The sequence below is a fragment of the Hoplias malabaricus genome, chromosome Y (genome assembly GCF_029633855.1).
Source record: "Hoplias malabaricus isolate fHopMal1 chromosome Y, fHopMal1.hap1, whole genome shotgun sequence".
NCBI lineage: Eukaryota > Metazoa > Chordata > Actinopteri > Characiformes > Erythrinidae > Hoplias > Hoplias malabaricus.
In genome coordinates this window covers 25,952,811-25,969,594 of record NC_089820.1, presented here as the reverse complement: position 1 = coordinate 25,969,594, position 16,784 = coordinate 25,952,811, and the positions used below count along the sequence as shown (strand labels likewise).

Genomic DNA, 16,784 nt, shown 5'->3' with positions numbered 1-16,784 from the left:
AACACTGTGGATTGGGCCGGCTCAGGATATCTTTCTCGCTCTCTGTGACTTTATTGTGCCTGCATACACACATACACAATCTCTTTCTCAGGTTATGTTTTCATAGTTGCACTCTGCAGAGCTCATTGTTCAGCAGAGTGCAACTGGCGCCAAAATAAAAAATGCCGCCACCCACTTACAGCTCTGTAGAGGAATTCAAGTAAAAATGTATACAAAATGCTTTAATATTCATCAAAACACAGCAAGTAAATGCTGTAATATAGTTAGTTAAAATATGAGATTTTACGCAGAGCTTCTCTGACACGACTTACTTCCAGCAATGCACAAACACTACTGAGAGTAGGGAAAGCGTGTGTAATGGAAATGTTTATATGTCTCTGTTTAAGACCCTGTCTGCTTGTTTTGTCTGTATTTTCATTTCTAATTTTCAACAGAACTCACAAATTAACTGTATTCAAGGTCAGTTCGAGGTCAGAGCTTTATCAGAACCAAACCTTCTGTCCCTCAGCTTGTTTATCAAACTGGGACGTTTCTAAGAAAACTAAGCTTGCAGAAACTTATAGTGATTATCTTATGTTTATGACGTATAAACTACCTTTATAAACTCTCTGTGAAAACATTTTCTTTGTCCACATTCACATAGTACTCCGTGCTATTGTGTGTCGACCACCTTAAGGTTAATAAACTACTATCTGATTGCAAATGCTCTGTTAGATTTCAATTCAGTCTTAAACACACACATACATTCATTCATTCATTCACTATCTGTAACCCTTATCCAGTTCAGGGTCGGGGTGGGTCCAGAGCCTAACTGGAATCATTGGGCGCAAGGCAGCAATACACCCTGGAGGGGGCGCCAGTCCTTCACAGGGTAACACAGACACACATTCACTCACACACTCACACCTACGGACACTTTTGAGTCGTCAATCCACCTACCAACGTGTGTTTTTGGACTGTGGGAGGAAAGCGGAGCACCCGGAGGAAACCGACGCCGACACGGGGAGAACAATATATATATATATATATATATCACCCTCCATAAGCTTCATTTTGTGCCTTGTGAACCATTTTTGAGTAGATTTGGCCATGTTTAGGGTCATTATCCTGCTGAAAGACCCAGTGACGACCCATCTTCAGCTTTCGGGCCGAGGCCCCCAGATTCTGATTAAAAAATGTCCAATGTTCAATTCTCTTACAGTGAGCTTTGGATAACTTACTACTTCTCTTACCATCCTTCTCACTGTGTGTGGTGGCAAGATACACTTGCGTCCTCTTCCAGGCTTGTTTGTCACAGTCCCAGATGTTTGTCACAGGTCCAGATGTTTTTGATGATTACTCTGACTGTACATAAGAACATCTGCAGGTGAGTGGCTATTTTCTTGTAGCCATTACCTGATTTATGAAGGTTGACACACATCTACTTTACTTGAATAGTGTGTGCTCTTCTCTTTCCCATGTTTAAGAGTGAGTAAGAGAAATAGGCCTCTGTGTAATGCCATATTTATACCCCATGGAAACAGGAAGTGATGAATTACTAATTAAAGTAATTCAAGATACTTTGATCCACTTTATACACTGCAGTAGAAATGACATAAATGGTTCAAATACTTTTATTTTCAAGAAATTGTTAAGGGTGCCAATAATTGTGGAACAGGTCATTTTATAGGAAATAATGATTTTTTATATATATATTATTTTTTTTTTAATATATATATATATAACTCTGTTACACCAACAGAGTCTAGGGTTGAAGTGAATGCCTTTTTAGTGGGTCATCTGCCTTCTCAAAATGGATAATTATGAGTAAGGACGTGGTGGTCTGTAAATGTTACATAATAAAAATGCGTCCTTTTTTGTGACTGGACTTCAAAAGAAGTGAAGGTGTCACACTGTTTAAGACTGATGTCTGGGGTATTTTGATAAATTACACATACTCCACCTCCTTTGCCTGATAATCTAGGGCTATTTACATAATTGCAGTCTGGTGGTGGGGGTGGGGCGGCTTCATTTACGTCAAATTTTATACGTTTTTCTACATAATCGTTTTCCACATTGATTTTTCTACGTTTACATTTAATTCAGGGCAAAGTCACAGTTGTAAAGTTGAGCCTAGGTGATGCCTCTAGGCAGTTCTCAGACGGTTTAGCCTGTCTGTCTAAGGAGGTTCACATTTATTTCCCTTAATGCCAACACTTAAATAAAACAAACAAATCATGTCGTGGCTACGTACGTACGTGCGTGCGTGTGTGTGTGTGTGTAAACAACGTTGAATCGAAGGGTAGGGGAGTTGTAGTCCTTTATTGCTCCGTGAACTACAAAAGAACTCCGTCGCAGTTTTGTGACGTCCATATTAATTTTAAACCGAAGATGGCCGCGTCCTTAAGAGGGATCCCAAAGAAAGTGTTGAGGTTCACAAACAGGAGAATAACCTCCAGAACAGCCCCTACAGCGGGAGTCCCTCTGAACCGGAGAGAGCCCCCTACGGCCCGCAACTTCAGCGCGGAATCCGAGCCCAAAGACACACACTTCGGCTTCCAAACGGTCCCCGAGCACGAGAAGGCGGAGAGAGGTCAGAAACATTGTCCTGGTACCGCAGTTCCACATTAAATACATTTATTAATCTCCACACAATTTAGACATTCTCACACCACACTCGCTCATACATACTCGCATTCTCTCACTCTCTCACACTCACACACACACACACACACTACTCTCTCAGTACACATATAGCCTCCACACAGAGACTCTCCGCCTTAAACACCCCTGAGTCTCCTTGTTAAGTGATTTTCAGCTGCTCCAGAGCAACAATCACTGCCACCTGTGATTTTACACTCATATGTTTCTGTTTTCCTTTTTTATTTGTTTGTGTATCAGTCTATAAGGTGTTTGAGAGTGTGGCGCAAAAATATGACGTAATGAATGATGCGATGAGTTTGGGGATTCACCGTCTGTGGAAGGACACACTGCTTCACGTCATGAACCCACAGCCAGGTTTACAGCTGCTCGACACAGCTGGAGGAACCGGTAAAACACACACTCTACACTATACACAAACACTATGCACACACACTTCATGCTATAAACGCACTGTACACTACACACAAACTTTCTCACAGACTCAAACACACTACACATACACTCTCCCTCACACACTCACAGATTGAAACACACACATTCACTACACACTCTCTCTCTCAGTACGCACACTCTCTCACTACACACACACTCTCTCTCACACACTCACAGATTGAAACACACACTCTCTCTCACACACTCACAGATTGAAACACACTCTCTCTAACACACTCACAGATTGAAACACACACTCTCTCTCACACACTCACAGATTGAAACACACACTCTCACACACTCACAGATTGAAACACACTCTCTCTCACTACGCACACTCTCTCTCTCACTACGCACACTCTCTCTCTCACTACGCACACTCTCTCTCACTACGCGCACACTCTCTCTCACTACGCGCACACTCTCTCTCACTACGCGCACACTCTCTCTCACTTTGCACACTCTCACTACACAGTCTCTCACTACACACACACTCTCTCACACTCTCACAGATTGAAACACACACTCTCTCTCTCACTACGCACACTCTCTCACTTTGCACACACTCTCTCTCTCACTTTGCACACACTCACTACACACACTCTCTCACTACGCACACTCTCTCTCACTTTGCACACACTCACTACACACACTCTCTCTCACTACGCACACTCTCTCTCACTACACACACACTCTCTCACACACTCACAGATTGAAACACACACACACACTCTCTCTCTCTACGCACACACTCTCTCTCTCTACGCACACACTCTCTCTCACTACACACACACTCTCTCTCACTATGCACTCTCTCACTACACACACTCTCTCACTATGCACTCTCTCTCACTACACACACTCTCTCTCACTATGCACACTCTCACTACACACACACTCTCACTTTGCACACTCTCTCTCTCACTATGCACACTCTCTCTCTCTCACTACACACTCACAGATTGAAACACACTCTCTCTCACTATGCACACTCTCTCACTACGCACACACTCTCTCCCACTTTGCACTCTCACTATGCACACTCTCACTACGCACACTCTCTCTCACTATGCACACTCTCACTACGCACACTCTCACTACACACACACTCTCTCACTTTGCACACTCTCTCTCACTATGCACAGTCTCTCACTACACACACACTCTCTTTCACTATGCACTCTCTCACTTTGCACAGTCTCTCTCACTACGCACACTCTCTCACTACACACACACACTCACACTCTCTTTCACTATGCACAATCTCTCTCTCACTATACACACACTCTCACTGCGTGCTCTCTCTCTCTGTCTCACTATGCACACTCTCTCAACTACGCATACTCTCTCTCTCACTCTCACTACACACTTTCAGTATGCACTCTCTCACTATGCACACTCTCTCACTACGCACACTCTCTCTCAACGCACTCTCTCTCACTATGCACACGCTCTCTCTTACTACGCACACTCTCTCTCTCACTACGCACACTCTCTCTCTCTCTCACTATGCACACTCTCTCACTACGCACACTCTCTCTCTCTCACTATGTATTCTCTCTCTTACTATGCACCCTCTCTCACTACACACACAATCTCTCACTATGCACACACACACAGAGCTAGATAGGAATCAGCTGTTCTGAGGAGATGAGGTGTAAAGTTGGTAATTTTCCAGGAGACATCTCCTTCCGCTTCCTGGAGTACGCTCAATCCGTCAGACAGCGGCAGCTGCGGCAGAGAGCAAGAGCCAATCAGACGCCTTCGTGGGTGGAGGTCGCTGCAGACTATGGCAAGGAGGCAGAGCCTATGGAGTCCCGGGCCATGGTGTGTGACATAAACAAGGAAATGCTGAAGGTGGGAAAGGAGCGTGCGGAAAGAGCAGGAATTACCTCTGGTAATTTACATACGTTTACTGGGTATTTATTTATGTTTACATGTGTTTGCTGGGGGTTTGTTTTTATAATAAAGTGTTTACTGAGTGTTTATGGCTTATCTTTACACGTGTTTATTGTTTATCTTTACAGGTGTTTGATGGGTGTTTATTGTTTTCTTTTTACATTGGTATATTGGGTGTTCATTGTTTATATTGACATGTTTTTACTGGGTGTTTATATTTAGAGGTTTTTACTGGATGTTGTTTGTTTATGTTTACTGGTTTTTACAGGTGTTTACTAGATGTTTGTTCACTGGAAGTTTAAGTGTTGTTTATTTTTACAGGTGTTTACTGGACATTTTGTTTACTGGATGTTTATGTTTATAGGTGTTTGCTGGATATTTATGTTTACAGGAATTTACTGGATGTTTATTAATGTTTACAAGTGTTTACTGGACTTTTTTTTACTGATGTTTATTTTTTTACAGGAGATTACTGGACATTTGTTTACTTGATGTTTATTTATGTTTACCGTTATTTACTGGATATTTTACTGGATGTTTGTTTATGTTTACTGGATGTTTACGGGTGTTTACTGGATGTTTTTTTATGGGTGTTTACTGGACATTTTGTTTAAAGGTGTTTACTGGACATATTACAGGATGTTTATGTTTGCGGGTGTTTACTGGACATTTTGTTTACAGGATGTTTGTTTATGTTTACAGGTGTTCACTGGGTTGTCGGGGATGCGGAGGAGCTGCCGTTTGATGATAATCAGTTTGATGTTTATACCATCGCCTTTGGCATTCGCAACGTAACACACATCCAGCAAGTAAACAAACAAACACACTCACTCACTCTGGCTGTCTCGTTCATCAGTTCTGATTTGTGTTCTGAGGGCATTTGGTGGATCCTGGTGGTTCAGAAATGTACACGTCCTGAATCTCTCTCTCTCCATCTGTCCTTTCGCTCCCTCTGTTCTCTCTCTCTTTCCGTCAGTTTTCTCTCTCTCAGATTCACATTCTAACAGCTTTATTGTTGTATCTGTCGGGGACAGCAGCACCAGGTAGTCTGTGTAGAGCAGGAACTTTACTTCCCCGTCCTGCAGAGTGAGACCGGGGGCTGCAGACTGCTCCAGCTGCCCCGCTAACTCATTAATGTAGATGTTAAACATTGTTGGGCTCAGGCTGCAGCCCTGCCTCACTCCTCGTTTCCAGTTTGTACGGCACATTGTTTTTCAGAACACATTGATCTGATGATATTTACTCATGATGATCTGATGATTACCCTTGACTCCGCTCTGTAGGAGAGTGAAGTACAGCCCCTCGGCCAAATAGAGTTAAACACCTTCCTGAAATCTACAGAATAGGCGAGGACTTTCCTGTGTTGGGTTTGGTGAAGGTGTTGGCGGATCAGGGGGTGTAAAGTGTAGATGTGGTCTGTAGTTCTGAAATTTGGAATGAAGCAGATTTGACCCTTACTCAGGACACTGTTCGTTAAGGGAAGACAGATTTCTGTTGTTTAAAATGCTGTTTGTGTGTGTTTTCAGGCTCTACAGGAAGCTGTACGTGTTCTGAAGCCTGGCGGCCGTTTCCTGTGTCTGGAGTTCAGTAAAGTCTCTAACCCCCTGCTTTCAAAGTAAGAACTGAGACGTGTCTCACATCAGAGAGAACGAGATACTAACGATGAATGTGACGGTGATGATGGTGTTTTTCAGGCTCTACGATGCGTACAGTTTCCAGGTGATTCCGGTGCTGGGGGAGGTGATTGCTGGAGACTGGATGTCCTATCAGTACCTGGTGGAGAGTATCCGCAGGTTTCCTGACCAGGTAACAGTCTTCAATACCGTCACTGTTTTACAGAGGAACCCCTCCTCACACAAGCCTCACAGCCCTCTGTGTGTTTGTGCCATTTTTACTCAATGCCCTTATGTCTCCGCACTCATCTTATTTGCTGTGTTTAACCTCATCTTTGCGCTCTCACATAAACGCAGCCTCTTCTGCAGGAGCGATGAATATCTAAACTTTTGTTACAGTTAATGCAAAATAAGTCCTGGAGATGAGATGGGGTTTAAATCAACTTTAACGTAGAGCATGTTCAGTGACAGTTTTTCTGAGTTGGAGGAGTCTAGTTGCAGCCTGTAATCAATGACACTGCAAGATTATTATTATTGTTGTTATTTTATTTTTACTATTGTGTGTGTGTGTGTGTTGTGCTTTGTCAGAATCATAAAGCTCTATTCTATTCTGAGATTCTCAGACTTTGTAAAATCATAGTTTGGGGCTAAAGTGTGTGATGATCTAAGAATTTAATTTAGTTAAAAGTCGTATAGTTTATTGTTAGCATTAGGATTGTTGCACAGTGTGTGGGTTGGTGGACTTCACGTTAATCATTTCGTTAAACATTAATGTCTTTTAAATGATATCATCACTGCCCAAAGAAAAACATTCATCTCAGAAACAGTACCTTCACAGAAGTAAAAAAAGATAGAATTCAGAGTCATTTTGGAGCATTTCTTTTTGTTCATTCTTCCTGAGATGTACACACTGCTGTGTTCAAACATCCACAGAGCTACAGGGTTTTCCACTGGATGATGAAGACATATATAAATGCAGAACAATATTCTACATTGCTATTTTAAACTTATCAATTATTTAATGTAATTAGGAATGACCTGAAATCAAAGGTGCTAATGGGTCTGTCACTAGCTGCAGCTCTGGTTCAGAGACGAAGAGATTAATGTTTGCGTTCTCTGCTTTTTAGGAGACGTTTAAGGAGATGATGGAGGATGCTGGTTTCTTTCGGGTCCAGTACATGAATCTGACTGGAGGAGTGGTGGCCATCCACTCAGGATTTAAACTTTGAGAGAAAGCAAGTGCTGAACTGCTGACTGTTCCCATACAAATCAACACAGAAGTTCTAATGAAGAGTCGAGTCTAGGCTGTCTAATTACCGAAGAGAATAGGACCCACACAGCCCCAGGGGGCGCCACAGAGGCATTTTTCTACTGAATTCATCTTCAGCGGAGTTCTTTTGTGTTGTTTGAGGGGTCTGCCTCGGACGCAGATAAAGTGAACATTCTTATTAAAAAGTGTAGAATTAAACGAATGAAAGTTGTTTCTGAGACCGTTTCAATTCGTTGTTTGTCGTTTGTTCAGAAGGATAACCACTGACTGATTTTCATCAGAAAGAAGCAGGTTACTCTGTTTCTGAGCTGTGTTTGGAGAAGTGAGGTGGTGGTGGTGTACTGTATTAGATTGATGCTGGTGCCCATGGTCTCTGTGGATGCAGTGATTTAAGGTAAACTTTTCACTTAGAGTTTTGTAGCCACTAAAGCTGTAAAAACCTTGACTGTCCCTTTGAATTATTTAAGGGACATAAAAGTGAACTCTGAAATGACGGAAGACCTCTACGAGCTTTTCTCCTAAAAGAACTCTGAATCCGACTCTTGGAACCATGGTTCCTGTGAACGGGCCGTGTTTCTACACGTTTAGAGGGGAACGAAGGATACGGCTTCAGAGATATAACACTATGTAAACACTGCAGCGTTCAGAGGCATCCTGCTGAGCTTGTAAACAGCGGAGAAGCACAGCCCCAGTAACACACAACTGGAGCATTTTTAATAATTTATTGACAGTGGATAGAAGGCCACTAATGGAGGAGGAGGAGAGGTGTGTCTTTTGCAGGGGCAGTGATTCCAGCTCCAGTTCGATGGGAATACTTTCTTTATTAGAAATAAATAAGTTAAAGTCTCTTTTTTTGTGTAACACACTGCTCATGAGCCCAAAGAGTTTCAGATGCTACCACTGCCCCCCAGAAGCCTCCATTACAGCTGCAGAGGGTACATTTTGAGTCTGGGATCTGGACTGTCCTATAGGATTCTGGGAGCACACAACTCCATTCACCCCCGCCCCTCCGCTTCTGGTTTAATCTGGGGTTTCTGAGCACAGGAAGTGCACTGGCTGCTGCAGAGAATCAGTAAACACTCAAGAGCCTCGCAGCGGAATAAAAGCTTTTAATTCTCAGATGTTTTTACACGTTGTGACTGAGGAGTCGCGCTGCGTTTGGTCAGAGGACCTCGAATTTACAAAGGTTCCCCGACCAAATCTCAGCCTTCTGCAGAAACTGAGGGAGACACATGGCTTACTCTTAAATATATTAGTCAATAAATATTCAGAGAACATTTCCATTTGTGAAATGTGCAGTTTACACAAAAATAAACAGAAATAAAGTGAAAGTGAAGCTGATCCGACCACAGAAGATTTCACCTTAAAAAAACAATTTTGTACATATTTTGATAGAATCTTGGTAAGTGCTACAAACAGTGAAGAACGAATGCACCGCCTGCTTGAGTTTACAGGAAAATAAACATATTTAAAGGTATCGGGGGAAGATTTCACAGAAACAGCTGAAAAGAGTTAAAGGCATGAGGATGGTGGTGCGATTATTATTATTTTCTATTTTTCCCCACCCGATTACAATCTTTTTAAATATCGTTCACTTTGGTGTCTTCAGAACAGACCCATAGCTTCCATTTTACATTTAAGAAACAAGTGCTCAGAAAACAAGACCAGGATATAAAACTGAAATAAAAATTTTAAAAGCCTGTTTCACTGAAGCAAAATAAAATTCAGCTGTGAACTGTTTCTGGAGATTTTTGCTAATTCTCAAGTTAATCAAAGGAGGAATATAACTTTGGTGTGAAATACAAACCACTCTGCATCCTCTCACACAAACGGAAACAAAAATTAAGGTTTACTTGGTCTGTTTCAGAACTAATGATATGGCAACCCTGAGAGAGAGAGAAAGAAAAGGGAGGGTGAAAAGAAATGAGGGGAAGAGAGAGAGAGACTCTATCAGAACGCACTGTAATGAGCTGCTGATGCTGCAGCGCCCGTAACGCTCATGTGAAAAGTTCTGGGTCTGAGCATAACTGGACCTACATCAGGAACCGTGGGAAACGCTGGACTTCTCTGAGCTCAGTGTGCTGTGGGTGGACAGTAGTGAGCTATGGGTGGACAGTGGTGAGATCAGTGTGCTGTGGGTGGACAGTGGTGAGGTCAGTGTGCTGTGGGTGGACAGTAGTGAGCTATGGGTGGACAGTGGTGAAGTCAGTATGCTGTGGGTGGACAGTGGTGAGGTCAGTGTGCTGTGGGTGGAGAGTGGTGCGCTATGGGTGGACAGCAGTGAGGTCAGTGAGCTATGGGTGGACAGTGTTGGAGTGATTTCTAGGGGGCACTGGTCAGCGCTGTCAACCACAGCTGCACGGTCAGCTCAGAGAGTTAGCTGCTAGCATGTCTAGGCCTTAATGACCCCACCCTGACCAAACACCTCAGTCTCTGAACCATTTCCTTCATTTTTCCCACAGAGAAATCCAGCTCATCCCTGGAATTCCGCACATGGCTGAGAGGCTGGTTACAGGACAGTTTTCTGTCGAAACGTGAGTCGTCGGTGAGGTCAGTATCTGGAACCTCAAGTCATTTCAGCACACGCGCGCTTCCTCATGCCTCAAGCAGGCAACGTGCTAGAATTAAAGATGAGTTTGTGCTGTGTTTGCTCCAAACGCCACAGGAATGAAGAGAATTCCAAACCTCACTTCAACACAAAATAAGAATCTGAGCCTTTGCTCCGAGTTCAGAGAGTGGCGCCCTCTTGAGTCTGGGGTGCATCGCTGCACTGAGAGAACGGTGCCGGCCCCTCCTCCAGCCGTTCATGAGTTTGACCTCGACTTGGACCCGAGCTGAAAAACCCTGGAACTCCATTCTCGCGTTCCCCTGTTAGTCGAGGTGGCAGAATGTTTAGCTGTGGATTGGTTCGGAGGCCCAGATCGCAGTCCGAGTCCTCTGGGATGATGGGAATTCTGTGGTTGTGTTCGCAGCAGCTCTGTCCCGAGCAGCCGTCACTGTCCGAGTACTGAATGTTAATGGTGTAGTCCTCGCCGCAGCGACCCACGCGGTGCTCTGTGTAGAAACAGCAGGGTGGACCCTCGCAGGAACGCCGCTCCCCAGGGGACAGCCTCTCACCGTAAAAGTTCTGTGGAGGACTGGTCGGAGGTTCTGCTGCTCGTCTGCAGCGTTGGTTCTGTGATTTAGATTCGAGACTCATGGTCAGAACCTCACAGCAACAGTTACAAGCCGCCACACAGTGTTCATGAGCACCCCCTACTGGCTTGGCTGATGAAGTGCTCCCTGGGGGTCCTGCCAAATAAGGGCAATTTAGGGGCCCAGATGAGTTTGAGGGGGGACTCCCTAGGGGTCCTGCCGAGGCCAAATGAGGGCCCATTAGGGGCCCAGCTGAGGGAGTAACCCCTAAGGGAAGAGCTGAGGTAGTGCTAGTAAAGTCCCTGGTTTCCAGTGAGGATTGGCTGCTGCAGTCTGAGAGTCGCTCCCTGGAGCTGTAGCGGGCGGGGGGATGCAGGAACTCCATTCCGGAGCAGCCTGGTGGCAGAGTGTCTTCAGCGGAGTGGCAAGGACTCCGGCTGCGGTAGACAAACGGGTCGTAGTCGCTGCTGAGTGAGCTTCGGAAGGTAGAGCAGCTGCCATAGACACCCTGGTTACTGACATCCAGAACAGAGTCGCTGGAGGAACACCGGCACTGTGCCGAGCCGCTGCTGCTGCTGCTGTCGCTGCCAGGACAGTCTGGCCAGCCGTCGCCGTGGTAGCAGCCAGGCACTGTCGAGCGCCCTGACTCACCAGGACGGGTGGACGGTGCGGGCGCAACGTGCACCATGGCAGGGTACAGCAGGCCTGGGGGGAACATTCTCGCTTTATGATGAGTGGAGCCGGGGGGGACCTCGCTCTGGGGGAAGCTCAAGCCCTGAAGGAAGTAGTGCTGGTACATGGTGTCATACGGAGGGAAACACACAGAGCGGGAGAAGTTCCGCCCGTGGAAGCGCCGCTTGAAGGCATGGGGCTGAGAGTACGGTGGGACGCGATGCTCCAGGGTGCAGTGGTGTGGATCCAGGTGGAATGGGTACCGGAGGAAGGTGGACTGTGGGGAAAAGAGGTTCTGCTCAGGGTGCTGCTCCACCGTCAGGACCGTGATGGTGTTCCCATGGGGGTCCATGCTGGTGCGAGTGGGGAATGCTGTAACGGGAACAGCGCGGTGAACTCGTCCGGGATAGTGCACAGGGAGGACCACCCTCTGCTGCCGCCCCAGAACGGTATTCCCCGCCTCCACACACACGGCACCGGGACTGCCCTTCCTTTGATCTGGACAGAAAAAAAACAGTTAAAAAAAACCCATCTACACACACAAAATCTCAGGCAGGTGTGTGTTTGTGTGTGTGTGTGTGTGTGTGTGTGTTACAGATGATGTTGTGTCTGCAGTGGGGGCAGGTGTGTGTGTGTGTTAGTAATGGTGTTGTGTCTGCAGTGGGGGGCAGGTGTGTGTGTGTGTGTTAGTAATGGTGTTGTGTCTGCAGTGAGGGCAGATGTGTGTGTGTGTGTTAGTAATGGTGTTGTGTCTGCAGTGGGGGGCAGATGTGTGTGTGTGTGTGTTAGTAATGGTATTGTGTCTGCAGTGGGGGGCAGGTGTGTGTGTGTGTGTTAGTAATGGTGTTGTGTCTGCAGTGGGGGCAGATGTGTGTGTGTGTTAGTAATGGTGTTGTGTCTGCAGTGGGGGGCAGATGTGTGTGTGTGTGTGTGTTAGTAATGGTGTTGTGTCTGCAGTGGGGGGCAGGTGTGTGTGTGTTAGTAATGGTGTTGTGTCTGCAGTGGGGGGCAGGTGTGTGTGTGTTAGTAATGGTGTTGTGTCTGCAGTGGGGGGCAGGTGTGTGTGTGTTAGTAATGTTGTTGTGTCTGCAGTGGGGGGCAGATGTGTGTGTGTGTGTGTTAGTAATGGTGTTGTGTCTGCAGTGGGGAGCAGTTGTGTGTGTGTGTGTTAGTAATGGTGTTGTGTCTGCAGTGGGGGGCAGATGTGTGTGTGTGTGTTTTAGTAATGGTGTTGTGTCTGGAGTGGGGGCAGGTGTGTGTGTGTGTGTTAGTAATGGTGTAGTTTCTGCAGTGGGGGCAGGTGTGTGTGTGTGTTTTAGTAATGGTGTTGTGTCTGCAGTGGGGGGCAGGTGTGTGTGTGTGTGTGTGTTAGTAATGGTGTTGTGTCTGCAGTGGGGAGCAGGTGTGTGTGTGTGTGTTAGTAATGGTGTTGTGTCTGCAGTGGGGGGCAGGTGTGTGTGTGTTAGTAATGGTGTTGTGTCTGCAGTGGGGGTCAGGTGTGTGTGTGTTAGTAATGGTGTTGTGTCTGCAGTGGGGGTCAGGTGTGTGTGTGTGTGTGTTTTAGTAATGGTGTTGTGTCTGCAGTGGGGGCAGGTGTGTGTGTATGTGTGTGTGTGTTTTAGTAATGGTGTTGTGTCTGCAGTGGGGACAGGTGTGTGTGTACGTGTGTGTGTGTTTTAGTAATGGTGTTGTGTCTGCAGTGGGGACAGGTGTGTGTGTGTTAGTAATGGTGTTGTGTCTGCAGTGGGGGCAGGTGTGTGTGTGTGTTTTAGTAATGGTGTTGTGTCTGCAGTGGGGGCAGGTGTGTGTGTATGTGTGTGTGTGTTTTAGTAATGGTGTTGTGTCTGCAGTGGGGACAGGTGTGTGTGTACGTGTGTGTGTGTTTTAGTAATGGTGTTGTGTCTGCAGTGGGGGGCAGGTGTGTGTGTGTGTGTGTTTTAGTAATGGTGTTGTGTCAGCAGTGGGGGCAGGTGTGTGTGTTTTAGTAATGGTGTTGTTTCTGCAGTGGGGGCAGGTGTGTGTGTGTGTTTTAGTAATCGTGTTGTGTCTGCAGTGGGGGCAGGTGTGTGTGTACGTGTGTGTGTGTGTTTTAGTAATGGTGTTGTGTCTGCAGTGGGGACAGGTGTGTGTGTGTGTGTTTTAGTAATAGTGTTGTGTCTGCAGTGGGGGCAGGTGTGTGTGTGTGTGTTTTAGTAATGGTGTTGTGTCTGCAGTGGGGGCAGGTGTGTATGTACACGTGTGTGTTTTAGTAATGGTGTTGTGTCTGCAGTGGGGGCAGATATATGTGTGTGTGTGTGTGTGTGTTTTTGCAATGGTGTTGTGTCTGCAGTGGGGGCAGGTGTGTGTGTGTGTGTTTTAGCAGTGGTGTTGTGTCTGCAGTGGGGGCAGGTGTGTGTGTGTGTACGTGTGTGTGTGTTTTACCAATGATATTGTGTCTGCAGTGGGGACAAGTGTGGTGTTGGAGCAGCCAGGGGTCGACACATTTCTTGTGAAAACGATGAGCGCAAGGAATCACTCGCAGCTCCTGATCAACACACACAGAACACAGCCAGCGGTCAGCACAGTACAGCTCACAGTGGTCAGTAAACGGTCACAACGGTCAGCACAGTACATGGTCACAGTGGTCAGCACAATAAGGGTCACAGTGGTCAGCACAATAAGGGTCACCGTTCAGGTCACAACGGTCAGTACAGTATGGGTCACAGCAATCAGTAAAGCATGGGTAACAGTGGTCACCACAGTATGGGTCACAGCGATCAGTGAAGCACGGGTCACAGTGGTCAGCACAATAAGGGTCACCGTTCAGGTCACAGCGATGAGTAAAGCACGGGTAACAGTGATCACCACAGTATGGGTCACAGCGATCAGTGAAGCACGGGTCACAGTGGTCAGCACAATAAGGGTCACAGTGATCAGTACAGTACAGGGTCAAAGCTGTCAGTACAGTATGTGCCACAGTGATCAGTATAGTACAGGGCCACAGTGATCAGTATAGTACAGGGTCAAAGCGGTCAGTACAGTATGTGTCACAGTGATCAGTACAGTACAGGTCACAGCGGTCAGTAGAGTACTGTCACAGTGGTCAGTACAGTATGGGTCACAGTGGTCAGTAGGGTACAGGGTCACTATGGTCAGTACAGTATGGGTCACAGTGGTCAGTATAGTACAGGGTCACAGTGGTCAGTACAATACAGTGTCACTATGGTCAGTACAGTATGGGTCACAGTGGTCAGTATAGTACAGAGTCACAGTGATCAGTACAGTATGTGTCACAGTGATCAATAGGGTACAGGGTCACAGTGATCAGTATGGCACAGGGTCACAGCGGTCAGTACAGTATGTGTCACAGTGATCAGTACAGTACAGGTCACAGCAGTCAGTAGAGTACCGTCACAGTGGTCAGTAGGGTACACGGTCACAGTGGTCAGTACAGTACAGTGTCACTATGGTCAGTACAGTGGTCAGTAGGGTACAGGGTCACAATGGTCAGTATAGTACATGGTCACAGTGGTCAGTAGGGTACATGGTCACAATGATCAGTATAGTACAGGGTCACAGTGGTCAGTAGGGTACAGGGTCACAATGGTCCGTATAGTACAGGGTCACAGTGGTCAGTAGGGTACAGGGTCACAATGATCAGTATAGTACAGGGTCACAGTGGTCAGTATGGTACACGGTTACAGGGCCAGCACAGTACAGGTCACAGTGGTCAACACAGTACAGGTCACAGCGGTCAGTACAGCACGGGTCACAGCGGTCAGTACAGCACGGGTCACAGCGGTCACTACTGTATGTGTCAGAGGTCAGTAGGGTACAGGGTCAAAGCAGTCAGTACAGTATGTGTCACAGCGGTCAGTAGAGTACCATCACAGTGGTCAGTAGGGTACAGGGTCAAAGCAGTCAGTACAGTATGTGTCACAGTGGTCAGTAGAGTACCATCACAGTGGTCAGTAGATTACAGGGTCACAGTGGTCAGTAGAGTACCATCACTGTGGTCAGTACAGTATTGGTCACAGTGGTCAGTAGGGTAAAGGGGCACAGTGGTCAGTAGAGGTAACAGTGGTCAGTACCATACGCGTCATAGCGCTCAGTACAGCAGTCTGTACGGTCAGTACGTGTCACAGTGGTCAGCACAGTAAGGGTCACAGTGATCACTACAGTACAAGGTCAAAGTGGTTAGTACTGTATGGGTCACTGTGGTCAGTACAGTACAGGGTCACAGTGGTCAGTAGGGTACAGCGACAAAGCGGACAGTACAGTATGTGTCACAGTGGTCAGTAGAGTACCATCACAGTGGTCAGTAGATTACAGGGTCACAGTGGTCAGTAGAGTACCATCACTGTGGTCAGTACAGTATTGGTCACAGTGGTCAGTAGGGTAAAGGGGCACAGTGGTCAGTAGAGGTAACAGTGGTCAGTACCATACGCGTCATAGCGCTCAGTACAGCAGTCTGTACGGTCAGTACGTGTCACAGTGGTCAGCACAGTAAGGGTCACAGTGATCACTACAGTACAAGGTCAAAGTGGTTAGTACTGTATGGGTCACTGTGGTCAGTACAGTACAGGGTCACAGTGGTCAGTAGGGTACAGCGACAAAGCGGACAGTACAGTATGTGTCACAGTGGTCAGTAGATTACAGGGTCAAAGTGGTCAGTAGAGTACCATCACTGTGGTCAGTACAGTATTGGTCACAGTGGTCAGTAGGGTAAAGGGGCACAGTGGTCAGTACAGGTAACAGTGGTCAGTACCATACGCGTCATAGCGCTCAGTACAGCAGTCTGTACGGTCAGTACGTGTCACAGTGGTCAGCACAGTAAGGGTCACAGTGATCACTACAGTACAAGGTCAAAGTGGTTAGTACTGTATGGGTCACTGTGGTCAGTACAGTACAGGGTCACAGTGGTCAGTAGGGTACAGCGACAAAGCGGACAGTACAGTATGTGTCACAGTGGTTAGTAGAATACAGTGTCACAGTTGTCAGTAGAGTACCGTCACAGTGGTCAGTAGGGTACAGGGTCAAAGCAGTCAGTACAGTAAGGGTCACATTTCTTCATTAGAGGATCACCAAAGTCACTACAGGGTCACAGTCAGTGTCACAGAACTCACTACAGTATGGGTCAG

General features: G+C 46.4%; 2 protein-coding genes across 4 annotated transcripts in view; one reads left to right on the top strand and one right to left on the bottom strand.

Annotated features, from left to right (window-relative positions):
* The first annotated feature begins 2,252 nt into the window (after positions 1-2,252).
* On the top strand, positions 2,253-8,073 carry LOC136679333 (2-methoxy-6-polyprenyl-1,4-benzoquinol methylase, mitochondrial-like). 2 transcript variants are annotated; one of them, XM_066657793.1, is made up of 7 exons: positions 2,253-2,590; positions 2,881-3,030; positions 4,754-4,972; positions 5,677-5,783; positions 6,501-6,589; positions 6,669-6,780; positions 7,715-8,073. In XM_066657793.1, the coding sequence occupies exons 1-7, from the start codon at positions 2,371-2,373 to the stop codon at positions 7,814-7,816; spliced, it is 999 nt and encodes a 332-aa protein (XP_066513890.1). In that variant the 5' UTR covers positions 2,253-2,370; the 3' UTR covers positions 7,817-8,073. The 2 variants fall into 2 exon arrangements, with proteins under 2 accessions (XP_066513890.1, XP_066513892.1); XM_066657795.1 differs by having other exon boundaries at positions 2,270-2,572; positions 7,715-8,072.
* A 905-nt stretch (positions 8,074-8,978) lies between these two features.
* Positions 8,979-16,784, bottom strand: part of LOC136679802 (E3 ubiquitin-protein ligase znrf3-like) — a 139,803-nt gene continuing 131,997 nt past the window's right edge. For both annotated transcript variants that reach the window (XM_066658481.1, XM_066658482.1), the window contains 2 exons: positions 14,086-14,188; positions 8,979-12,162 (listed from right to left, as the gene is read on the bottom strand). In XM_066658481.1, coding sequence (XP_066514578.1) covers positions 10,586-12,162; positions 14,086-14,188 — 1,680 coding nt within the window. In that variant the 3' untranslated portion in view covers positions 8,979-10,585. The remainder of the gene's footprint in view (positions 12,163-14,085; positions 14,189-16,784) is intronic.

Coding starts and splice junctions, on each gene's coding strand:
- LOC136679333 (XM_066657793.1), top strand. CDS start 2,371: ATGGCCGCGTCCTTAAGAGGGATCCCAAAGAAAGTGTTGAGGTTCACA. Junction 4,973..5,676: donor AAGAGCAGGAATTACCTCTG/GTAATTTACATA, acceptor TTATGTTTACAG/GTGTTCACTGGGTTGTCGGG. Junction 5,784..6,500: donor ACGTAACACACATCCAGCAA/GTAAACAAACAA, acceptor GTGTGTTTTCAG/GCTCTACAGGAAGCTGTACG.